This window comes from Penicillium arizonense (assembly GCF_001773325.1).
Source record: "Penicillium arizonense strain CBS 141311 chromosome Unknown PENARI_contig001, whole genome shotgun sequence".
NCBI lineage: Eukaryota > Fungi > Ascomycota > Eurotiomycetes > Eurotiales > Aspergillaceae > Penicillium > Penicillium arizonense.
In genome coordinates, this window is record NW_019173278.1 from 2,191,942 (window position 1) to 2,216,752 (window position 24,811).

The following is a 24,811-nucleotide window of genomic DNA, read 5'->3' on the forward strand; positions in this document are numbered from 1 at the left end:
TAATGTACTAGAGGGGACAGGTCTATTGAAGCATATAGATACATGTTGTACAAGGCTAAAATAACAAGCCCTAATCAAAAGACTTCCGTCGGAACGCCATATAAGCCTTCCACGGAAGTCTCCAGTCAGATCGAAGCAGCTCCGGACTAAAAACATCAAAGTCATGCTTCTCAAGGCGATCGAGCCACAATCTCGTGCCCACGGCCGGCATGAAGACACCAAAGGCCCGGTTGATCTCATCTAGAGGCGACTCACCACTTCGAGCATCAGAGACACTATACTCATGACCCTCTTCACCCTCATGCTCGAAGTCGTGGCCCACATCTTCTCCGGCACGGAGATTGTTCAGCATCTGCTGCACGGTAATCAGATGATCACTCGCCCGCGTCGCAACCGTGAAGACTGCATCCCGAAGACCCTCAGCCTCAGCTCCCCGTCGAAGAACCTCTTCTTCCTTAACACCCGCCTGCGCCATAACATCCAAAGGCAACATCACAGCACCTTGCTTCGCACCACCACCCATTAGGCTATTCGCAGCACCACCAGAAGGCGACTGAGCAGGCTGTGTGGGAAACGCAACAAAAGGCAGTCCACGCAATACAGCTGCAATCCCAACAGCCTTTCCAATATGCGACGCAACATGGTCGGCCGTTACAGATGCCATGGGAAGGGCAGAAAGCGTCAAATACATAAGTGTCGAGTAGGTATTCTCAGCATAGGACTCTAGCGCGGCAATATTCGTATATGGATCATTTGTTAACGTCTGTTCTCGCGAGTTGATTATGCGAGTCAACCAGCCCTTGCTGATCCGCGCCCGGCCCTGCGTGCGCTCGTGGAGATCGGAGATGGCGGAGGCGAGCAAGATGGCGACGGGTTCTTTTGGCGGCGTGCCCGCTAGGATTTTTGTTACGGCATCGCGCCAGAATTGGAGGCGCATTAGGCCGATTGTTGGGGATGAGGTTGTGTCTGGGATCATGGAGAGGGAAACGTTCAATGCGCGCAGCGCGATGTAGAAGGATTGCGCATGGCGCGGGACGAAGGTGCTCAATGTGTAGGAGGGGCGGTCATATTTGCTGTTCGGGGAGGTCTTGATTAGTTACTTGGACTGGTTTGAGGAGTCCATGACTTGGTGAAGCATACGAGAGCAGAGCGACGCAATATTTGTGAGCGCCTTGGACTTCTTCAGCGGTGATAGGTGCGGCGACAGCTTGTGTCCGGCTGAAGTTTCGCCTTGATTGGAAGCTTTGCAGACTTATTCTACTCGCTCTTCGGCATGGCCGAGCGAGAAAAGACATGTCAAAGTTGAGGCTTGAGTTGCGACTCGCGACCTCAAAAAAAGAGAGAAGATGTAATCGGGCAAAAAGTATTGGCTCGTGGATCGTCTTTGTCAGCGAGACTTGGATGCTCAGAGTTGCACTGAAAGGAGATAAATGTTGTATTTGACTATATAGAGTGAGATGTACTGAATAGAATGATGTAGTTCTACTTATATTTCCTGCAGTGCATGGGCTTTTAATTGCAACTTTTTGCTGACGTCGATCCACCTGACTTCGCGTTTCTCTGGCGCGTCTCCGGAATCGACTCTTCACCTTCTTCCATGATTTAGCCGCATGCTCCATCCAATATGAGCCATGATGGAGAGCAACCGCCGTTAAAGAGGCAGCGTTTCTTTTCCGACATTCCACCCTCGCCTTTACCGATCCAAACCCGAGACACCAACGCGTCGTTCCTCAGTCACGCCGAAGGAAGCCTCGACCGATTACCTGCAGAAGATAAAGCAGAGAGTGAATTCGATGTTAAGCTATTTACTAGCATCATTGGAGAAACACTGCCATCCGAGTCCATCGCAACTATCCGAAAAGCCGCCTCATACAATATTGAACGAGCTGTGAACATATACTTCGATGGATCATGGAAGAAGCCCCGGGGGATCAACTCCATCTCCGCCAGCCGAGGTCAACAAAATGGACTTCAAATGAAAGCTGAACCTGGAACTGGGAGGTCGCGGGAATCCATCACTCAGCAGTCAAAGAGTGGTTTAATGACAATTGAATCCCTCGTTCCAAAGCAACCTCTTTCCCGATATGTTGGGGCATTTGGGGTCGGTGGATGGGCAACGAGGAGTGGGCCAGCGTGTCTTAAGCATGGGGAAATCGTGAACATCGAGCGAGCTCGATCTCAGCCGACATTAAAACGCGGTCGTGGGGGCAAATCATTCATGAACCATAAGAGCGATGTTCTCACCCGCTTCACCAACACGTCTGGTCAAGAAATCGGACGACTTCCCCACGAGATAGCTGAGTGGGTGTCTACCCTGATTGACCAGAAGATCTGTCGTTTCGAAGGCGTCTGCGTGTTCGTACCCGACAGGGTCCGCGTCAATGATACAATTTACTTGCAATTGCGAGTCTTCATGCGCCGAGAGGCATTTCAACGCGGGGCTTTTGCTGCGCTGCACAAGGATGACAATAGGTCGACTGGCTTGTTCGAGGAGAAGGAGAGCACCGAAGAAAAGAATTTGCGACTGCGCCAAGTGGCTCTTGTGAAATTGTTCCATGAGATCAATCTTCATCCCACCTCGACCAACCCGACTACAGAAAAACATAAAAGAGATGGTCTTCTGCGTGCAGCCGAAATTGCGGACCAGTATGATAGCGCCAAGAAAGATAAGTCAAAGTCGACTAAAGATCCCAACGACTCCTCCGAGGAAGATCAAACCGAAGAACTGGAGGAAGACCAACTGGATGCTCTCTACCGCAAGGCCCAGTCATTCGATTTTAACATGCCCGGGGCCGATCCCGCGCCCAGCTTCTCGCTTGATTTAAGGAAATATCAACGTCAGGCTCTCCATTGGATGCTCTCCAAAGAGCAAGACTCAAATCAAGCCCGAGAGAAGTCGATGCATCCCTTATGGGAGGAGTACACGTGGCCCACGAAGGATGTGGATGACAATGATCTACCTCAGGTTCCAGAGATTGATCACTTCTACGTCAATCCATATTCGGGCGATCTAAGCGTCGACTTTCCTGCACAGGAACAACGCTGCCAGGGTGGAATCCTGGCCGACGAGATGGGACTTGGTAAAACGATCGAGATGCTCAGTTTGGTTCATTCTCACAGAATTGAGCCAGATCCGCAAGTCGCGAATGGTATTGCCTCAGTGAATGATCTAGCAAGGATGCCAGCCTCCACTGGAGTGGTTCCTGCGCCATATACCACATTAGTGGTTGCCCCAACTTCGTTGATCTCTCAATGGGAAAGCGAGGCATTGAAAGCCGGAACATTGAGAGTTCTCGTATATTATGGAGCAGACAAGGCTATGAACTTGAGGGAGATATGCTGTGAATCCAAACATGCAACGGCACCTCAAGTGATTGTCACCAGCTATGGTGTGGTACTATCGGAGTTCCGCCAACTCGCTCTCCAGTCTGCGCTGGGACCCAGCGCAACTGGGGGTCTGTTCTCTGTCAACTTCTTCCGAATAATCCTTGACGAAGCCCATGTCATCAAGAACCGTCGCTCCAAATCAGCACAAGCATGCTGTGAGCTGATGGCAGCCCATCGATGGGCTCTGACCGGTACACCGATTGTCAATCGACTCGAAGACCTATTTAGTCTAGTGCGTTTCCTCAAAGTCGAACCATGGAGTAATTTTTCTTTCTGGAAGACTTTCATCACCGTGCCATTTGAATCGAAAGAGTACGTGCGTGCCCTGAACGTGGTTCAAAGCGTGCTAGAGCCACTTGTGCTTCGACGAACCAAGTCGATGAAGACCCCCGAAGGCGAGCCATTGGTTCCCTTACCGCGGAAGACCATTACCATCGAGGAAGTAGAACTTCCAACCCAAGAACGAGAGATTTATGACTGTATATTCACACGTGCCAAACGAACCTACAACGATAATGTCGAGGCTGGCACACTTTTGAAATCGTATACCACTATCTTTGCTCAAATCCTTCGACTTCGTCAGACCTGCTGCCATCCTGTGCTGACACGTAACAAATCAATTGTTGCAGATGAAGAGGATAGAGCAGTGGCCGCCGATGCCACGAATGAGCTGAAAGATGACATGGATCTTCAAGAGCTGATCGACCAGTTCAATGCTGAAAATGAGAATGCCGAATCCCAAGAATGCTCAGGGGCAACAGTTAAATTTACAACACATGCTCTCCGTCAAATCCAAACTGAGTCCAGCGGAGAATGCCCTATCTGCTGTGAAGAGCCTATGATCGACCCTGCGGTGACCGCATGTTGGCATAGTGCTTGCAAAAAATGTCTCGAAGACTTCATGCAACACCAGATGAACAAGAACGTCCAGGCAAGATGCTTCAACTGTCGTGCCCCAGTCGACGCAAAGAACATCTTCGAGGTAGTTCGGCATCCGTCCTCGCACTCGGTCCCTCTCGACGACGATATCGTGAGCAGCATACCACCAACCAGCTCCCAGCCGGCCCCTCGCATCTCTCTCCGTCGCATCTATCCTCTGTCTCCATCCGCCCATACCTCCGCCAAGATCCACGCTCTCATCAACCATCTCTCCCGCATTCCCCCTAACACAAAATCCGTCGTCTTCTCCCAATTTACCTCATTCCTAGACCTCATCGGCCCCCAGCTCTCCAAAGTTGGAATCTCCCATCTCCGACTCGACGGCACAATGCCACAAAAGGCCCGTGCTGCAGTCTTAGCCGAATTCACAAAAGAAGAAAGCTACACCGATGACGATATCATCGATCCAGAAGATGATACTCCAGGGGGAGAGGGTCGTGCCAAAATCCCAGCACCTTCAGTCCTCCTCATCTCCCTCCGTGCCGGTGGTGTCGGCCTCAACCTTACAGCGGCTAGCCACGTCTTCGTCATGGATCCATGGTGGAGTTTCGCAATCGAAGCCCAAGCCATCGATCGCGTCCACCGAATGGGTCAAACTCGGGATGTCTCCGTCACACGGTTCATAGTCAAAGACTCCATTGAGGGCCGCATGTTGCGCGTCCAGGAACGTAAGATGAACATTGCAGGGTCACTCGGGCTGAGGGTTGGTGGTGACGATGGTGACGAAGATAAGAAGAAGGATAAGATTGAGGAGTTGAAGATGTTATTCGAGTGATTTGTTTGTGTCTTTTTCTATATGGGTTGCTGGTTCCGTTTTCATTTGAGGATACCCGGTTTCTGGCGTGTTGGGGATGAGGTGAAGCCTAGAAGATACATCGCATCTGATATTTGTCTGGTAGTGAAGTGTGATTAATACCACAACGCTAGAGAAGAGCCTCGTGGCCATTGAGAATCAATTCCGCGTACGTGTCGTACACGCAGGCAGAATGATTTTGACTTCTACATTTGATCCATGTGCACGTCAGAAGGAGAGGAAAAGTTTTGTTGATTGTAATGATGGATCAATGCAAACTGTTGCATGTTGAATACAACACGTTAACACCAGTAGTCATAGTAGGAACGGATGATAAACTGCATGTATTGCATGTTGAATGCAATCCACCAGACAAGTTTTCAGTCGTAGAAAGTTTTGTAACAAAAATATGTTATCATCCCTCGCGAGCCATCAACCCAGCACGGCAGCCCTTAAACCTAACGGCACCATTTCTGCCACAAACACCCTTGTCGAACAGCATAGCAGTGAGGACACCCATTGTTTCCACGGCAGTTGGCAATCGTTCCACAGAACTGGTAGCACCTGGAGACGCGTTTCTCAAGAACCGATGCGTCCCTGTTGAGCAGACTGTTAGTACGTGGGCAGCTGTTGTCCGATCGCTTTTCCAACGTCGAGTTGTGTACCGTGTCATCCGAAGCCGTTGCTGGCTGCAATACCTCTTGAGCACGCTGTCCCTCTTGGTCAAAGTACTGGTTTGCAGTGTCGCTTGGAGTGAAGTGTTCGGAAAGCGCGAGCTCGTTGGACGGGTGCTCATAGACATCGATCTTGACTCGGCTGTTTTCGAGGTACATGTCCATAAAGTGGGAATCTTGAAGGCTGGACAGGAAAGCGTCGTAGCGGTCAAGTTCATCCTCGTGGATGGCGGACCGAGGGGAGAGAGCCAGTACACAAGCTGCGACAGACATGGTGATGAAGAGTGTACGGAGGAGAGTTTGGGACAACATTTGTGGTTTGTTGACGCGTTGTCATGTGATACAGTGATACAGTTTGTACTTGCTTTGATCTAGGGTTGAGTGATTTCAAGATGTTTCATTTGTGATGATTGATATGAGGAACAACTTCTAAACATGACTTTGGCAGTACCTACGGTATTTATATCTCACTTTGAGCAAGTCAGGCCATCACACCCTTCAGGGTCTGTCAACTGAGTCAATTCCTGCAATCCAATTACATCCAGCCCTCTGACAAGGTACTAATTCTTTGCATGGATGCTAGCTTATCTCACGTAACATGCTTCTTCCCATAACACCACTTGTCATGCATAGTAGGATGACCTAATGCTATAACGACAGAGTACTTCCCTAATGTGACTTACTAAATACAGGGAGACGCAGATAGGTAAAGTCTCAAAACAAGGCATATGGTATGGGTCATCCACGGAGATCTTTAAGTAAGTTTGGGGGCTAAGCATCCGAAGCCGAACATCAGCCCTAGGGTGCTGGTTTGATAGAAGTAATCAATATGATCGAATTAGAGAAGCGGAAGAGGTCAGGGGTCTATATCCATTTTCTCTTGGTGCAACCTCAATCTGTAGTTTCATATGCTCTTAGCCTGTCCCTAATCTCAGCGATATTAGCCGGTTGGATGATGGATGGCTACCGCAGAAATCTATCCAGTACTTAAAACGTTTCATCAGACAGTCTGTACTTGTGCGTCCATATCCTTCAGGGAGTAGAGGCACCCGATTTATCTAACTATGAAGGACATACTCTCCGACTTTGGCTCACAGAAACGTGAATCAGGGCTTATCCCAAACAGCTTGCCCCAGCGAGATTTGAAATAAATCTGAGACACATATAGACGAGGCTTTAGTCACATGTACTGGAACTTTCCCCTCCTTTCTTCGCTTGATATTTTTGTACTCTTTTTGGAATAGATCGCATGATTGATGTAACCTCAGTGCGCCAGCTAGGCTACAACAATTTCTGAACTCTCACCGTTGCCGTATATCTGCCCTTTTCTAACAGCCACAGAAGGTAAGACGAATAAACTAAAGCTCTAACCCAGCCTATACCCCCTGGAGCCCATCGCTTCCCGAAGCAATAGTTATACTTGCACCTGGACTACACGTTACCAATGTTCAATCCCAATAATCCCACGAATATCTACTTTTGCAACCACTCTGCCATTTCCGAGGTGGCTAGCAGCAAATAGTATTGATACCATGCTTACATTCCCTCGGGAATCGGGCGCAGCGTGAGCATACATGTACCGGGTACTGAATGCTTATGGCCCAATGTATACATATTCACATGGATCTCAACAACAGCTTACTTTGGCTTTCTTCCTCTAGCACTCTGTGTCACCGTCTCTTCTTTGGTGGTCGCAGAGCCACCCATAGCACTAATTCAGTGACTCGGCATAGTCTGCTATAGGCTGGTACTGTCAGTTATGATGGATTCTATTGAAAGCCAGGAAAATGTTCACTGTATCTGAAGCTCCCGGCCCCTGAGGCAATTACCTGACCCTAATTCAGCTAGCTATATTGTCGCACCTGGTTGCCGCTCCTAACAAAATTCTAGAAACGAAGAGAAAGGAGAAGCGTATAATTGGCAAGAGATGCAGCATGCAGGATGAATACCATCGATAATTAAAGAAATCAAGAGCATTGTCCCCGTCAGGCATATCTCAATCATTGTCCCTCAAAGCTCTGGAAAAAGCCTCCATACCACCAATAAGTTACTCCCTAGTTGGCCAGCCGAAACCAAGGGCGAAAAGGGTATCAGGCATCTCAAACCAGTGACCCAGTCCGACATATGTTTGATACTTCAACAGTCTTTCATAGAAAGGAGCTGTGCCGCCAGCTGGTTCTTTCCTCATCCGAGGGAAGCACACCACTCCACTAGCAGGTTCGATCCACCCCAGAAGATCTTCCTTCTCAATCCAGGATCTAATCGTATCAATCCTAGTCTCCATCACTTTGTTCGCCAGACCCAAAATAGTCTGTCTGTCCGGCAAAAGCTGGGTAGCACTCCATTTGATGACGCTTCCACTGATGCTGATCTGCTCCTTAGGAAATACTCCTGAGGTTTTTGTTCTGCGTTTATAAACCGTCCCAGTCGAATACTTGGCATGCTAAACGATTTGGACAGAGAGCTAACACTTAGGACGTGGTCACCAAGAGATGCTGCACCGGGAAGCTGTACGCCATAGTGCACGTCCCGGTAATGTTTTATCCACCAGCAGAAAGCAGTTCTTCTTCGTAATGGCGACGAGCTCGTCTAAAATCTCTCTAGAAATGAGGGTACCAGTGGGGTTGGGTGGACAGGTGATAGAGACCATCTTGGTCTTAGGGGTGATGCAGGATTCAATGAAGGCCACATCCGGGTAGAAGCCAGATTCGAATTAGAAGTCAACAAAGCTGATGTGACACCCAATCGCCCGTGGAGTCTCGTGGTCGGTTGCATAGTTTGGTCGCACGACCGCGATGTGATCGTCCGGTGTCAATTGCGAAGTCTCAGTGATGAACAGAGCTCCAGCCGCGTCACCGGTTATGAGAACATTATCCTTGTTCGAGCCGGCACCGGGTACTATGACTTTTCAAAGTTGGGAGTCATCCTGGTGCTCATTGTACAAAATGGTGAGGCTCGGGATGTTCAGCCCGAGGGAGCCAAGCGACTGATCAGCGACAGACCTTTCGGAAAGATTGTAGCTATACTCCTCTGGCGATTCAATCTTGATTGGCATCCGTGCATATCTCATTTTACCTCGGCGGGTGAAATCCTGGATGTGCTGTTAAGGGCTAACACGTTCCAACAGTAAGATGCTAGAAACAAGATGTTTAAGACAGGAACCTTTAATTACATTTAAATATTGCAATATGATATAAATGACTTGTTGGAATTTCTTTGGTCGATTGCTAAATTGACCAATTTAAGCTATAGCTTGTTTATACTCCCGAATTGATATGAACCAAACACAACAAGGTTCGCCTCGACTTTATATTTCCGGCTCGAGTTGCCCTGAGCTCCATCAGCTCCATCAATCCAATAAGGCGAGTTTAACATCAGCCTTATTGCGACGTGCGATTGGATTGTCAAACTCGCCGTAACAAGTCGAGGGCGATCAAGCGATGTGACCAATCAAAAGCCACCTCTGACTCCACACAGCGGACTATAGTCCGCAGTACAGAGTATACAGAGTATAGAATTAAGGATTGCAGTGGAATAGAGATAAAACAGTCACCTTGGATATTTAAAGACTGTCAACGACTGCTATTCTGTGCATTCGGCGTCATCTTCTCATTCGCTTCACCCTTCCTCTCTCATCTTCATTCTTAAACCCGAAACTAGACATGATGCCAAGCCCCGACGTCTCACAACCACGCGGGACTCTGAACCTTGCCGAAGCCAGTATAAAAGATCTTCTCCATGCTTTGGAAATTCGTGCCATCACAAGCGTTCAGCTCGTCTCGCTCTATCTTCACCGGATTGGTGTCTACGATTACCGAGGACCGTCCCTGAACTCGGTCTGTGTCCTCAATCCAAGGGCGTTCGAGGAAGCCCAACAATCAGATGATTACAGAGCAAGTGGCCAAACCCCAAGGGCCCTGGAAGGGATTCCGTTCACGGTCAAAGACAGCTTCATGGTCAAAGGTATGACCGTCGCGGCCGGTTCACCAGCCTTTACCAACTTGATCTCCTCCGAGGATGCAGCTATTGTCTCGCTTCTACGACAAGCCGGAGCAGTGATACTTGGAAAAACAAACATGCCACCAATGGCGGATGGAGGCGCCCAGCGCGGTCTCTACGGCAGAGCCGAAAGTCCCTACAACCTTCTCTATTCCACTACAGCATATGCGTCTGGCTCCTCAAGTGGCTGTGGTACCTCTACTGCGGCCAGCTTTGCAGCCTTTGGGTTCGCCGGAGAAACTGTCTCTTCAGGTCGTTCACCTGCATCGAGTAATGCTCTGGTTGGGTATTCGCCTTCACGCGGTGTGATACCGAATAGGGGACAATGGCCCCTTTATCCAACATGTGACGTTATTGTTCCTCACACAAGATCAATGGAGGATTTGCTTTCTGTTCTTGATGTTATCGTGGCCGATGATTTGGAAGCTGCTCGCGGCGTTGACTTCTGGCGGAATCAAAAGTTTGTTCCCATTCCAAAAGCTTCAGAAGTGCGGCCAGCCAACTACCAGGATTTGAAGGACCCAAATGCACTTGTTGGAAAAAGAATCGCTGTTCCACGATGCTTTATTGGTGTGCCATATGCCAAGCCACACCATGTGTGCATCGAAGCCGTTCAACAGCTATGGGAGAAAGCCAGAGCCACGCTGGAGTCATTCGGAGCTACAGTTGTCGAAACGGATTTTCCGCTGCTTGAGAATTATATGAAGCAGGATTTTCCAGGCCAAAGCTGCAATGTGCCAGGAATGTCGCAGGAATGGACTAGTACTGAGCGGTGTCAAATGATTGCCACGGGGTGGGATGACTTCTTGAGAATGAATGGGGATAAAACGTGCCCAAATCTGACAGAATGTGACCCAAATAAGATCCATCCTCACATCGCCCCTATGGATGACCCGTCTAAGCACACCGAGGCGCAGAACCAGGTCCGCTACCCGGAGATGATTGACTCTGTCAGAAACAGGCAGCACACACTTTATACCTTCCCCGAGGTCGAGACAGCCCTGAAAGCCCTAGAGGCAATGCGAAAGCGAGATTTCGAAGATTGGATGGATAGCAATGACTTTGACTTGATGGTGTTCCCTACCAATGGCGATGTTCCTCTTGCAGATGCTGACGAAAACCTCCAATCGATGCTTCATGCTTTACAAGATGGCATCAAGTACGCCAATGGCGGTCGGGCTCTCAAGCATGTTGGGATCCCTTGCATTACAGTTCCAATGGGCATCATTGAAGAAAAGGAAATGCCTGTGGGTTTGACATTCGTATGCAAAGCTTGGAAAGATAATGATATGTTGCGATATGCCTACGCGTATGAGACAGCATCTCGAGCTCGCACACCCCCAAGGTTGACTCCGTCGATACCATCGGACCATATACCGCTGCTCTCTCCCTCCACCAAAGGCTCGATCAAGGCCAAACCGATTCTCGATATTCGATCAGCCACGTGGGTAACCCCGGAGAATCTCGAAGAGGAGATCTATCGTCAGGTCTCAGTGAGCGGAACCGTACATTCGAGTGACTCTGATGTTCCCGTGTCATCCGTTCAAGTTTTTGTCAATGGTGAGAAATCTGCCGCTGTCTCGCTTGCGGAGGGTGAATGGAAATGGGAAACTCTGTTGTGTCGACCCAAGATACACGAGCGTTTTCCGACGTTAACGAGAGTTCCTAAGGATTATTTGCTTGTTGTGGTCATTGCCACTTTAGCAAATGGAAGAAATGCGGCGCACACTTTGCTGGTTGATTAGACAAGGGGGCATGGCATTCTATTTGGATACGTGCAAGGGCATGGAGGGATCCGTTTTTAGTTCTTTGGATGCTACGCTGAGACATACTGAAAGCCGCATTATGATGATACCAGCATTTCTCGGCTCAAAATTACACCAGAATTTCAATTACCATAGCTAAAAGACACCAAATGGTCGTTCCTCGGTCGATTAAAGATACTTATCCCTCACATATATATCACTGGTCGTGTATGTGGGACGAGGACGCTTACTTCATGTAGATACCGACCGAATATATACGTGGGAAGATGGTACAATCCGAATTCCAACAAGAAATTATACAAGCCACAAAGCCACTCGTTTATCAAGTTGATTGAACTCGTGATTTTCCTGGCGCTTCCAGGGGAGTTTAGGATACATCAAGCACTTGTTTCATATTTGCTCGCCGCCCTCAGTCGTGGTCCATACACAAGAAAGCACCAGGGTATGGGGGCCATGGCGAACGTCAACAAGGCTAAAATGGACGTTGCCCATCCTGCGCCCAGTTTTTCAAACATTTGAAGTGTGAACATTGGAAAGGCAAAGCCCAACAGGTACCTACTGAACATCATGGCACCAGAGGCTGAGGCGCCGTAGAGGGGCCCGTAAGAATCCAACATGAAGAGATTAGCGCCAGCGTAGACCAATAGACAGGCAAGCGTGGCCATTCCTTGGAAGAAAATTGGGACAATCCAATGGATGCGATTCTCGGCTGTCCAGCCAGCGATAAGCAAGGAAGCTGGAAGTAAGAAACTGCCTATCAAGGCAGAAAGAAGACGATGTTCCGGTGGCATCTTCTCACTTGGCGGGTGAGTTTGTTTCCACAAAAGAAGGTGTTTTTGGTAGAACATGATGTCCACAGTTGCAAATGGAAGGCAGGCAATTAGACTTCCAAGTGAAACACCGAGGTAGGAAAGGGCTTCCCCAGTTTTATCGAAATTGTAATATGTCGTTGAGATCCAGGGCACGGAAATCACAAATGCGTATATAAGTCCGTAGATGAGGCCATTGTACAAGCTGACGAACGTTACAATCGGCTCCGTGCAAAGCATGTGGATTGGGCGTTGAATGAGGGTAACAAAGAAGTGCCGAAAAGATTTGAGCACGCTGATCCTCTGGGACGAGGCGTCCATAAGTCCCAGTCTGATTGCTCGACGTTGTAAAATCACGGCTTTGTAGGTTTCCTTCGTGAATAGGACCTGGATATAGAGTGCACTGGCAACGATGATAGGAACCCACTGTGTCCACCTCCACCCTCGTTCCTCAATAAGAAAGCCACCAACAAGAGGCCCCAAAGTGGCACCGACGGTCGGAATGGAATAATACATTCCAAGAACGACGCCGCGATGGAGGTCGGGCGTGTAGTCTAAGATAGTGGCAGAAGCATTGTTGATGTTTGGCGACCCAAAAACACCAGCACAAAAGCGACAAATGATCAAACTGCTAATGCTATTCGAGAAACCAGCTCCGGCCATGAAGAGAATGAAGATAGGAGTATTGACGATGTAGACAGCCTTTCGGCCGTATTTTTCAGAGAGCGGAGCTCCTATAATGGGACCTAACGAAAGTCCCAGGTTGTAGAGAGAAAGAGGCAATACGCCAATCTCATAGCTGCAGCCCCATGATTTAATCAACTCATTTTGAGCTGGAGCGTATATTCCCCCTGCGAAGGCCACCACGAAGGCCAGCGAAGTCACAGTAACCGTGCCGAAGAGACGCATGCACAACGAGAAATTCCGAGGATTTTCTGGATCATCTGGTCCGCTCCAGTCACGAGCAATGTCAATATGCTGGACTTCTTGGTTTGTCGGCAGAGACTGTGGTCCTTTTTCGAGCTGACGTTCCATGCCCTGAGTGAATAACGATGGGTTTACCATGAGGCCCTGTACCAACAGGAGGTGAGATACAGAGAGAAGGGGTTACACTTCTTTTTTGCTAGGGAAAAGTTGATCCATCTTAAAAAAAGAAAAAAGGTCCTTGCGGACTTCGATGACCGAGTGCTCGGCAAGGTAGCAAGACCGCCGAGCCTGAAGCCGTGGGGGTCCTCTAGAAGCCCCTGACTCGGCACTGCGGGGATGAATCATTGTCAGCGGACACCCCCGGTCCCGGGGCCTTGGACCTTAGGGATCGTGGGCTCCGAGGTCGAAGTCCTATATAGGCAGGTAGGTCCCTTAAAATGCAGATAAATGAAGGTCCAGCACTACCTACCGAGAAGAGCGATTTCCTTCATAAGTTTCTTTTTATTCACCCATCGAACATATCAAAGAGAGAATCATCGACCAAAAGGACGTCATCAGCGGTGCTATTGAAGAAGGATTCCGAAGGCTCAACTTCAGGATCGTCGAGGAGATCAAGGTCGAAGGCGGCATTCGCATCGGATTTTTGAACCCAGTCAGTCCAATACTCTTATCCAAGGCAACGAACGATACACTTACCGGCTGGTGTGGGAACATCCACCTCGTCTGTCTCTTGATTTTGGGTTACGCCCTCAAGCCTCCACATCAGGAGCTGAAGCGGTCATTCTTGGCTGTACAAAATTAGGAATGCTGGTTAGCCAGGAAGATAGTGAAGTTCCGTCCATTGATACCAGCATTGCTGATGTCCACGCTGCTGTTGATCTGTCATTGGCGGACAACTAGATGAGGACATCCATAGATATTTGAGAATGCGTTAGGGTACACGACGAAAAGTGGTTTAATTTCCTGAGTACAGATTCGTACATGGCATAGTCCAGGCCATCCAGCAAGATATGTAAAAGAACCACACCAAATTGACAGTAAGAAGTAAAATCACCGGAAACAGTAAAATGGTATCACTGGCCGTTTCTGACAGCATTGCAGTATATTCAGCCACTTAATATTGTTTTCCACAGGAAAAGGCGCTTCCGACTGTCCCCTTTTTATAATTGTCAAGCTAGTAAGAAAACGTCAGCATGGAAGACAAAACTCGGACCAAGGAGGTATCAATAGCAACATACAATATCTTGAATACTGGCATACGTTCCACCCGCCAAGATTACCAAGCCTATCACCAGGACTGCTAGGTTGAGAGCTCCCAGTGCCAAGTTACGGGGTGAAGTCCAGCTCCCCTTCCGGATCAAGATAAGCCACATCAATGCTGGGATGTAGAATGTGAAGCCAGAAATAAAAAGGGCGGAGATCAAGGAAAGTAGATCTTCGAAGAAGGGAATTACCTCAGCAATCACAAAAGCAATAATCGTGATTACTGTGATGATTCCTAACCAGGTTGCCCACCCGGCGGCGCTGTTAATGAAGCGTATAGTAGAGTTCTTAAAGATTCTACCATGTAACAACCGCCCAGCAACAACGGTATTGATAGAGCCGCTGATGAAGATGACAGGCAGTGCCACTCCAAATGCAATCCGGCTTACGGTTTCATTGATAGAAAGCATAGCAGGACCTTTGACTTCCGCACCGATGAAGGAGTAAATCAACGCACTGCTCACGGTATAAATCAAGATCTCCGTGATACCCAAAGCCCAGATCGATTTGACATAGTCCTTCGGAGTGTGCATCTCGTCCATAAACGAGAATTGGCAAATTGCAAAGCTGTAGGCGAAGATGATATTCGAAACGGCGATAAATGCGTCTGTGAAACTCGTACCCTCTGGTGGCCACGCTGACCAAGCCGCGCTTTGTACGGCGGTGGCGGCGTTGTTGTTCTCGATACCGGCAGCGATAATAGTGATTCCGATCGCTATAATGATGGAGCCAAAGTCGATATAGCCTAATATCGCCATCTCGGTGAAGCTAGGTGGGACAGCTAATGCGAGTAAAATAACAGCGCATACCACCCCAAACACGACAGCGCAAATCGTACTCTGGGTGACCACTTGCAGGGCAATTGTGCCAGTCAAGCAATGCGAAGCCGTAAGAAAGGTGAGTTGGAGACCGAGCATCACGCTCACTATTTCATAACCAACCCGGCCTCCCATCAGACGGCCGGCGTCAGCGTAGTTGGTAATCTCCGGATATGCAAGTTTGACCTGACCGATCACGTAGCTTGTATAAATGGCAACAAGGCCAATTCCAACGGTGCATATGATGCCAGCAACCATCCCTAGTGTGGCGAAGGAGGAGGGAATAGACAGTGTGCCTAGTGCAATGGCTTCCACAATCAGGACCACTGTCAATCGCTTCCAGCCCAGACGCGAGAACTTTTTCATTCCTTCATCGTAGAGATTCCGCTCTCTGTCGCTCATTTCGCCCATTATATCACCACCAGGATCGGTTGAATTGTCGGTGATCTTGCCATTGGGGATATCCGAGGGTTGGGTGCCCATGATGTAACAACCACGCTGGAGAGAGTGTCCCAATTGCTTGTAGTCGGGGGGATTGAAGACGAAGAGAAGATGAGTAATGGTTTGTGCGCGATTTGCTCGTTGGGCAACAAGAGAAAAGTGTCCAGGCTGCTATATATCCACTTGATGACGGACAAAGCCTCCGAAATTGACCGAAGAAAGCAGAATTTTGTTACAGAAGTCTCCTATGACGATTTGGGAAGAGTGGGTTCAATTCGAACAAACCTCATTTTTCGGGGAAATCGGGGAAATAACCTCCCATGCTAAACGTTTACCTGGCTGTCCAGGTACCGTAAGAACTGACTTTCGTTTCCATGTCCACATAGTGGCCACTGCAGGTACACACAACCAGCTATGATATCCTCCGTGGTATACCAAAAATCTAGGTATCTGTCTTTGGGGGAATGATGTAGTCCGATGGAGCAAGCGGGTAGGCACGGGGCGATCACAGCGCATTTAAGGAATTATTACGATATAGTAATACTTTTCCAAAAAGCTGCAGATGAAGTTGTTGATCCGGCATAAATGCGGACCTTATTTACATTCGGCTGATCACCGGTCGGTGAAACTTATTATGGCCGAAGACGTTCGCGCTCGGTAGGCTACGGTTATATACGGAGCCCACTCAGTATAGGCCGTGCAAGGAGCAAGCTTTTCCAAGGTTCCAGTACCGAATGAACCACATTACCTTAATTACACTCATATCCGAACAATTGCTCTCGGTTAAGAGTGCAAAGACCATCAGCCTTAACCGACCTCTATATTTGACTCCTAGAGTGAAATGCTGGACCATTTCTAGCTGATCGTAAGATCTGCCATTGAACTACCAGAAGAACCACATATACTTGCAATATAGCCACCATTTACTCCGACTATTCAGCTGAAGGTGCTTGAGACTACCGCATTGTATGGATACCAAAAGCCCGGTTCCCCCATTAGCAATATCCAAATTATATATACGAAGTAGACGAGTACAGAAGAAAACGTGATTGGATAATGATAAAACAAACCAAAGCGACAAACCCGCAAGTGATATCAACAGCCTAAAAAGTCCAACTAAAATTCCCAAAGAAAATTATCCTACCTAGGGTGAACATATGTATCCCCCCAAAATCAAGAACAAAGGCACAACTGCTTTTCGATAATACCAAAAACAACAGCGATACACCTATTTGCTTGAATGGTGGAGATGCTTCTTAATCTCCTCCTTCATCTTCGACATGGCACCGTTCTTCCCGTTACTCTTCCCGCTATCCTGGGAAGAAGGTTCGGACTTGTTGCTATGCTTGGAGTCACTTGAAGTTCCTATTCAGGCCTCAGCATTAGTAAATATTCAATATAGGTTAAATCCTGCTAGGTAGGGTGTGGGCGGGGAATATAGAAGAGGATACATACTCTTCTTCGCATTGTCCATCTCCTTAACTACGGACCCCTTCCTCTTTTCTTTCATGAACTCCTCAGCGGACTTAGGTGCCGGACCCTGCGGGCCCTTGAGAGCTTCCTCGCTCGCGTGAGAGTGGGAGTTACCCTTGGGCGCAGATTCCGAGGCAGCAGCATTGCCGGTACTGTTACTGCTATCACCCTGCTGAGTTTCAGGGGTACTGCGCTGTTCCTTGGTAGGTGTGGTATTGTCGGTTCTGTTGCTGGGCTCAGAGGAACTGCCTGCTCCTAGGCCTGGGAGGGGTTGTGTAGCTTCGGCGCTGGTGGCAGCGGTGGATGTGTTGTTACCAGTAATTGGCTTGGCGATACTGGCGTTAGGGTCGATGACGCCTGTGCCTGTGCTCGAAGTTGTGTTCGTGTTGTTGCCGGTAATTGGTTCGGCAATGCTGGCATTTGGGTCGATGACACCGGTTGTGTTGTTATTGTCGAGGGTGGATTTGGCGGGGGTTGGGACTGATGTTAGGGCTGCTTCTTCGAACGTCTGTTGTTTGCCGCCTAGATTTGGTTCTTGGGGGGCTGTGTTGCCGTCGGCATTTACTGCGCCAGGTTGTTCTGGTTTTCGTTAGTTCAATGGCCGTTGTATAGATCGAGGTGTGGCGTTGTATAGACTAGAGAGTGGGGATGCGAATATAGTTTCCTCCCGTGGGATTCCTGAGCTGGTTCTGGGTAGGTAAGGCGGAGGTTTATATTACTTACCCTCGCGGTTACCGGCGTCATAGGGGTCTGTGGCAGCTCCTTTGCCCTGGACACCAGAGATGGGTTCCTCGCCATGTTGGAGATTTTGCTGGGTGCTTGAGGAGCCGCTCTCACCCCAGATGGCGGTCGAAGCAGCGTTGACGTATTTGTTGACGGTATCCATGATAAATTGTCTTGGTTTAATTCAGATATCGATGGGTAAGTGATGTGGTGTGGAGTGTGCACGGAATAGACGTGAGGCGTGATAATGGAAGTTGATACGGAGCTGAAGTAGGTATAATGGAAGAGGAGGGTTAAAGCCCTAGGCAGAGAGATTCACGTATTAATGGAGCGATTGATGAAAGTTGAATGGATTGAGTGTAAAGTGTAGAGTGTAACGTGTAAAGTCAACTGGGCAGGCAAGCTTTAAGAACAGGATGACTTAGACCCCCGTGGGGGCTACGTCAGTGGGCGGTGGCTTACACATGAACACCTGCTTAGGCATTAATTCCACCACAATTGCGAATGAGGTTGGACTGGCGAAATGAAGTCGCTGGAAGTGATCGTCTGGGCCTATGTCATGGGGTGACGTCATGGACTGCCTATCATCTATAGACCATTGAGACTTCTGATTGGGTGTGCCAAACAGATATAGTAGTCATCCACCTACGATGGCTATATCTGTTCTATTTTGGCTATGAAGACTTAAAGAGATATTATCTCGTCATGCTTGGCGTATCTAGTGGCGTACATAGTTGGAGAGCGCGTATGGAGAGGACGCCAGGGAGCGATGCATATTGGAGGATTGGTGAAGTATTGAAAGAATGATTTAGTAAAGCATCGGCGAATAGTCATTAAATGGAACACGCCTTGGGATATTGGAATACGTCGTACAATAGGTCATAAAAACTTGCTAAAGACACTTAGATACATCCTTGTATCAAAACCTATGAAACAATAAACAATAGAAGGCAAGACATCCCGTCCCGTCTAATGCAAGATACGGAATAAAAATAACGAATGATAAAGCAAAGCAGAATAAAACAAAGAGCTCCCTAAGCAAATGTAAATCATGAGGGTATCGTGGGAGTCTGGGGGGTAGGAGTGGTAGCTCCCTCCTTCTTGACAGCATTGGGATTTAATGGATGCGCTGGGTCATATCCAATGCTCTTAACGATTCCTAGACCCTTCGTCTTACCCTCGCGGAAGAGGACACGATCTCCGGGGACTAAGAATTCCGGCCGTTGGATGAATCGGAAGGCAACCCTGGCACGGTCGCCTGTCCGAATGAAAGGGCGGTCAATGTCGATGACCGAACAGGTTTGGCTGACTGCTCCGACGTGCAGCATGGCCTGGTACTTTGGTTTGATAGTGGTTGCGTGGGAAAGAATCAGAACTGAACACTTGTTAGTACACATCCTCTTCAATGCGCTTTCCATGCAACTTACCCTCTGCAACGAATTCGCGGTAGACCTTCGGAGGATTCTCCAGCTTCTTCAGCACCACCATGCCCTTGCGCACTTCCTTTCGGCGGACACGCTTCAGGGCGAAAGATCCGGACTGACCGGCGAAACAAGCATTCACCTGGATACGCTTGCGCTCAATGGACTTGATAGTGGTAGTGGTGAACTGGCCAAGAGAGTCAGGTCCCACAATGACGGTATCGCCGACATGGATGACACCAGACTTGACAACGCCCGAGACTACTGTACCAGCGTAGGGCACAGAGAAGATGTCGTTGATGACGAACTCGAAGGCCCCCTCAGAGTCATACTGACCGCGGTGAGGCAGGATATTCAGGAAAGTTCGGACTAGGTCAAGGTTCTCTCCCGTGACATTGGAAACCTGGAAGATGGGACAAATGCGCTGGCTGACGAATTGAGTGGCCGTGTTGATGCTCTCCTCCATGTTCTTCACGAAAATGGGGATTTTGTGCGCGCCAGGGGATTTGAGAATTTTTTCCAGCTGGGACAAGGTCTCCTGCAGAATATGGGGCGGGCAAATATCGATTTTGGTGACAATAACCATGACAGGTACATTCAAAGCCAATGCGATACCCAGATGCTCTTTGCTCATTCCGATCAGACCATTATTGGCTGCGACCATGAGCAGACAGTAGTTGGGGCTGCTGCTCAGCATGCCGAAGACGGTCGTTCGAAGGTACCGTTCGTGGCCTGCCAGGTCAGAGAAGGAGATGACTTTGGCAGATCGCTTCCCGATATCCTCCCAAGAGAGCTTTCGGCCTTGCGAGTTACTGACAATGTCTCCATGGCTGTCGAAGCCCATGATCTCCATGCCCACAGAGCTGGTCCGGCCACTCTCAATTTCATGCTTATGACGGAAAAGATTCACTCGCGCACGACCGCGGCCATCATCAAGGCCACCCTTCACCAGGACTCCTAGCATCGTACTCTTCCCCGCATCTACATTCCCCACCACGGCGACCCGGAGCTCCGCCATCTCCTCAATGGTATCGGGATGGTGGCGCACTAGAACCTTACCCCAGGCACCTTGTATTCGGGAAGTATTCACGGGCGACTCCTCCGGGCCGCCGACATTGTGGGTAAGTAATACCCGACAGTGAGCGGGGATAGTCTCGGCCGCCTCGCGCAGGCGCTGCAGCGCCGTCTGCCATTGGGCTAGGTCGAAGCCCATAGAGTCACCTCCATCCTCCAGGCCGAGGTCGAAGATGGTCTCTCCATGGCCTTCATCGATTCGGGATTGTATTGTGCCAGCTAGCACCTGCAGGTTGTCTTCGATAGCATCGCCTGTTCCCAGGAGTAGCTCCTTTAGTTTCGCTGTGCGGGGGGCATCGGACAGCTCGAGCTGGTCGAGAATGTCGAGTTCCGCGTGGTCTTCGAGATCGTGCGACACGCTCGCTGTGGAATATCCGCTATCGCTGGGTGGCACGACAGAGCGGTGAGCCTGTTGCTTTTCGGCATACTCGGCGAATTCACTGAGCGCCTGGAGGGATGGCCAAGTCAGATAGGGGTAAATGCGTTAGACTGATTGTATACATACGACCTCGCCTCGCCTTCGCTCCTCGTGGTTTAATTTGGGCGCCATCGTAGGCAGGTGGGGTGTTGATAAGGGTAAATGTGTTGACTATGTTCCGCTCCTTCGGGGTGGTGACGTTATTGGTCGGTGGACTCAATCTCAGTTAGTTAATGTTGGGTTGAAGCTTGTATTCGAGTAATCATTATTATCTTCTGTGAACAGAAGATGTAGGTGTAGAGAGATTGAGAATGTTAAAAAAGTAAGAGTCCAGACATGGGAACTGGGAGAGCTTTATCGATAAGTCGAGTCACTGATTTGAGTCATCCCCAAGAGCCGCACTGCGCCACAGACTATAGCTCTGATAGGTCTAGGAAGAACAGTGAATCATATGGAATACCTTTACTAAAATTACGGGCTGTTTAAGACTCAATCTCGTGGCCCAGGCTCAAGGCTACAGAGCACAGCCTGTACATCTCTCGTCTACGCCGGGGAGTCGATGATCATAAACCAATTTCCATGGTATCGTTATCTAAGCCTTTTGTGGTATCTCAGGTTCTTCCTCCTAGCATGCCCAGTCGCCAGACGCCCGTTCTATCAATTCAAGAGTCGCTCATGCCTGGGGGGAGATCAAGACGACGGAGTCTCCTAGACAGGGATCAGCAACCGATTCACACTCACCAGTCCAGTATTCCAACTCACCTCGCACGAACAACATCTCTTCTTGCTTCTTAATAGTCTGTGTCGGGAATACCAGATTAGCCCGTCATCTCTGGATGAATGCCTGGAACTACATGTCCCTACCCGCACAGTCTCCTCCTCGTTATCGTCCTCTTCCACCACGTAGATTGTCTCTTCCACATCTCCGAGGACCAAGTTGCAGTGGCTGTCGTAGGCCTAGACACACACATCATGGTTAGCGTCATCCCGAGGAGACCGTTTTTTTGGGGGGGGGGGAGAGCTTACGTGGAGGCGGCCCTTGAGTTCACGGTCACCGCGCAGCTTCACAAAAACGACCTCATCAAGGGAAAGGCGAACAAGATCCAAGGGCTCCGGAACGGATGCGCCAGCATCTTCGGTGTCGGCCATGACGAATTGAAGGGATATGGAATTGGGGTAGGAGCAGGTCCACACACACGCAGAATCGACGAGCTTTGGCTGATACCTGATCGGGTTTAGCGTGAATAGTGCCAAGCCAGATGCTGAGTCACTGAGTTAGTCAGCATTTACCCCGGGTTTTCGGGATGTACCCGCACGGATCCACTGAACTGTCAGTTTGGTATGAATGTATGGAAGGTTGTGTAGATCAGCCATTCGGGCACTGTACAGTCTTAAATTGATGTAAAGAGTAGTCAGACTAGGGTTTGAATATGCTCTCTAACAAATGGACAGGGGTTTGATTAGGCTGAAGCACGACCTGCAGAAAGTACCACGGCCCCCCCAAAGATCCGGGGTCGTAGCGCCTTCCCCTCATCTGGCCACTCCTAATTTCTCTCTTTATTACATCTTGAAGACTGCCATCAGACTCGGGCCCTTCATTGGGATTGTCGTACAGATGCGGAGAATTTTCCTTTCTGGTGAGAGGTTCTCTTCTCACTGGGGCGTCTCGTCTCGGCCTAGAACTGGAGACGGGGGGATCAAACTCAGACAATTTCTCGCACACAGTCCAATCGGTCAAACCAGGCGATTATCCTGTGTCGCAACAGCCCCAAGAACCAGACCATCAATTATTCATTCACGGCGAAAGCAAGGGGACAAACACAACCTGATCAGAGAATTGACTACAACATCTCAGCTTTGGAGCAGCGAACTCGCCGTACCACGCCCGGAAGAAGAGCCCCCAATAACTCTACCAATATGGAACTCTGCAACGGAAGAATCAGAATATACAGCCAACTTCCACCAAATCATCGAAAATCGGCAACCGAACCAAATACTCAAGGCGATGACTGACCCACGGTCGGTGAGGCTGGTTGGGTCGATGCCGCAGACCACGTTCCTCGCAACCTTACAATTACTCTCTCCCGACCACTTCGTGAAACCGTACCGGGATCTTCACCATCCACTACACTGGTGGGGGGTGCTGAAGCAAGGACTGAAATCTATCGAAGGGATCTTCGATGATTTTGTGAAAGACTTGATCAAGATCATACATTATAGAGTTGCGGGTGGGTATCCACCTCAACTAGCGGAATACACACACCTGCTGGACTGCGCACGAGTCATGGGAAATGCTCCCCTGGCTGATGAAATATGGGACGCGATGTACGACCACCAAGTCATCCCAGATACGGCGTGCTTCAATCATTACATGGGCGCAACAATCTGGGACCACTGCTATCTGGGAAAGGAGGCATACAATCTTCAGACGACTCCCGACAGCTACAGGAAGAGGCGCATGAACCAGCCGAATGCTGCCTGGCGTGGATATGGCACGGCAGAGCATAGTGTTAGAAAAGTTATCATGAACATATTCAGTGACATGACTCAGATGGGGCTCAATGGCGACGAGCAGACCTACATCAACATCATCATCGCCGCGGCCCGAGTTGGCGACAGAGATGCCGTCTGTAACGTCCTTCAAACTGTGTGGAACGTGGATGTCGAGGCCATCATGCTTGAGAAGGATAATTCAAAGTTACCACCGGTCGCTCAATACGATACTTGGTCCGGATTATACCCAACAGACCGTCTTCTTTTCGCTGTGGCCCATGCCTTTGGAACGACTTCCGACATTCACGCTGCAATACGGACAATTGACTTCTTATCGTCATCGTACGACATTCCCATATCCCATGAAGTCTGGTACGAATTGCTAGAGAGAACATTTATCCTTTCCAAGACCCACAAGGGGAAACAGGCAGAGGTGGAGCTGTGGGGAAGGGTGCCCAAAGAGATGGTGTACCAAGTGTTCGAAACAATGACAGCAGAGCCCTACAACGTCCCACCGACTGTTAAGGCATACCGAATGTTGACCTCAACGAGCCAAATCCTGGGCAATTTTGAGAAGTGCCAATTCCAACTCCGGCAGGCATATGATGTCTTCAGCAAGACCCGCGCAAAACGAAAAGAGGCCAGAGACATGGTCCTGCAATGCCTACAGCCAATCCTGGATGACATGAGACAAAAGGCAGGAAAGGAGTATTGCGATACCCAGCCCGATCCATCGTTATTCCAGTCCCCTCTTCTTGCCGAAGCAATTCACGTCTACGATATTCTCAGACTCGAGGTCTACCAGCAAATCGACCAGCTCAAACGTATGGTGAACACAATATCAATCGCGGAAAAATGGGACGACTTCTCAATCGATATTTGGGAACGAAAGGAACGTCCCAAATTCCAAGAAGAATGGAGAGACTTTCTCCCGGAGAATGCAAAATGCAAATATGGCGAGACCAGCATCTTTTATTTCGAAGCTGAGACCCGCACCAAAGGCCGAAACATGGACATGCATGGCCTCATCCATGCACGCCGCCTACCAGATCGTGCGGAGCTCTTCACCCCGGCTGAAGAAAAGATTCTCGATGATAACACCATGTGGGACAATCTGCTTGAACAGTGGCCTCAGCTGGATCCGTCTGTGTCGCCGATTGATCGTCTGTATTCTTTCCAGGTGCCGTTGAGCCAGGAGCTGAAAGCTAAGCTGAGAAAGATGGCTGTTCGGGTCGAAATCCACCCGGATCACCCGGTGTCTAAAGGGAATAACCCTACAGGTGGGTTTTATGCTCGTCTTCAAGCGCACGGGCTCGGAATGAATCTCCAAAGGACTGCCTTTTGGCGGGATAGCAATCATTGGCTTCAGTAGGGGCTGTTTTCATAATAGATG

General features: G+C 49.3%; 10 protein-coding genes across 10 annotated transcripts; 3 read left to right on the forward strand and 7 right to left on the reverse strand.

The window, feature by feature from the left end:
- Positions 1–70: 70 nt before the first annotated feature.
- PENARI_c001G05801 (uncharacterized protein) lies at positions 71–1,295 on the reverse strand (the record flags this gene model as incomplete). Its single annotated transcript, XM_022626595.1, has 2 exons — positions 71–1,073; positions 1,141–1,295. 2 exons carry the CDS (start codon positions 1,293–1,295, stop codon positions 71–73), a joined length of 1,158 nt encoding a protein of 385 aa, XP_022493609.1.
- Positions 1,296–1,624: 329 nt separating this feature from the next.
- Positions 1,625–5,101, forward strand: PENARI_c001G11394 (uncharacterized protein; the record flags this gene model as incomplete). Its single annotated transcript, XM_022627021.1, has 1 exon — positions 1,625–5,101. One exon carries the CDS (start codon positions 1,625–1,627, stop codon positions 5,099–5,101), a length of 3,477 nt encoding a protein of 1,158 aa, XP_022493239.1.
- A 433-nt stretch (positions 5,102–5,534) lies between these two features.
- Positions 5,535–6,066, reverse strand: PENARI_c001G01955 (uncharacterized protein; the record flags this gene model as incomplete). The annotated part of the gene is made up of 2 exons (XM_022626266.1): positions 5,535–5,683; positions 5,739–6,066. 2 exons carry the CDS (start codon positions 6,064–6,066, stop codon positions 5,535–5,537), a joined length of 477 nt encoding a protein of 158 aa, XP_022493948.1.
- Positions 6,067–9,458: 3,392 nt separating this feature from the next.
- On the forward strand, positions 9,459–11,537 carry PENARI_c001G08914 (amidase family protein; the record flags this gene model as incomplete). Its single annotated transcript, XM_022626830.1, has 1 exon — positions 9,459–11,537. One exon carries the CDS (start codon positions 9,459–9,461, stop codon positions 11,535–11,537), a length of 2,079 nt encoding a protein of 692 aa, XP_022493187.1.
- Positions 11,538–11,935: 398 nt separating this feature from the next.
- PENARI_c001G05144 (MFS transporter) lies at positions 11,936–14,057 on the reverse strand (the record flags this gene model as incomplete). The annotated part of the gene is made up of 5 exons (XM_022626524.1): positions 11,936–11,942; positions 11,997–13,438; positions 13,541–13,622; positions 13,804–13,960; positions 13,991–14,057. The coding sequence occupies 5 exons, from the start codon at positions 14,055–14,057 to the stop codon at positions 11,936–11,938; spliced, it is 1,755 nt and encodes a 584-aa protein (XP_022493049.1).
- Positions 14,058–14,408: 351 nt separating this feature from the next.
- Positions 14,409–15,858, reverse strand: PENARI_c001G11428 (uncharacterized protein; the record flags this gene model as incomplete). The annotated part of the gene is made up of 3 exons (XM_022627028.1): positions 14,409–14,468; positions 14,533–15,338; positions 15,396–15,858. The coding sequence occupies 3 exons, from the start codon at positions 15,856–15,858 to the stop codon at positions 14,409–14,411; spliced, it is 1,329 nt and encodes a 442-aa protein (XP_022493673.1).
- Positions 15,859–17,044: 1,186 nt separating this feature from the next.
- On the reverse strand, positions 17,045–18,175 carry PENARI_c001G03956 (uncharacterized protein; the record flags this gene model as incomplete). The annotated part of the gene is made up of 3 exons (XM_022626438.1): positions 17,045–17,181; positions 17,272–17,868; positions 18,013–18,175. 3 exons carry the CDS (start codon positions 18,173–18,175, stop codon positions 17,045–17,047), a joined length of 897 nt encoding a protein of 298 aa, XP_022493164.1.
- An 886-nt stretch (positions 18,176–19,061) lies between these two features.
- PENARI_c001G10900 (putative GTP binding protein (GTPBP1)) lies at positions 19,062–21,057 on the reverse strand (the record flags this gene model as incomplete). Its single annotated transcript, XM_022626985.1, has 3 exons — positions 19,062–19,387; positions 19,440–20,955; positions 21,013–21,057. The coding sequence occupies 3 exons, from the start codon at positions 21,055–21,057 to the stop codon at positions 19,062–19,064; spliced, it is 1,887 nt and encodes a 628-aa protein (XP_022493404.1).
- Positions 21,058–21,598: 541 nt separating this feature from the next.
- On the reverse strand, positions 21,599–22,074 carry PENARI_c001G05158 (U4/U6-U5 snRNP complex subunit LSM3; the record flags this gene model as incomplete). The annotated part of the gene is made up of 4 exons (XM_022626527.1): positions 21,599–21,633; positions 21,688–21,724; positions 21,790–21,882; positions 21,952–22,074. The coding sequence occupies 4 exons, from the start codon at positions 22,072–22,074 to the stop codon at positions 21,599–21,601; spliced, it is 288 nt and encodes a 95-aa protein (XP_022493526.1).
- A 1,174-nt stretch (positions 22,075–23,248) lies between these two features.
- On the forward strand, positions 23,249–24,790 carry PENARI_c001G00168 (uncharacterized protein; the record flags this gene model as incomplete). The annotated part of the gene is made up of 1 exon (XM_022626123.1): positions 23,249–24,790. The coding sequence occupies one exon, from the start codon at positions 23,249–23,251 to the stop codon at positions 24,788–24,790; it is 1,542 nt and encodes a 513-aa protein (XP_022493708.1).
- Positions 24,791–24,811: the final 21 nt, after the last annotated feature.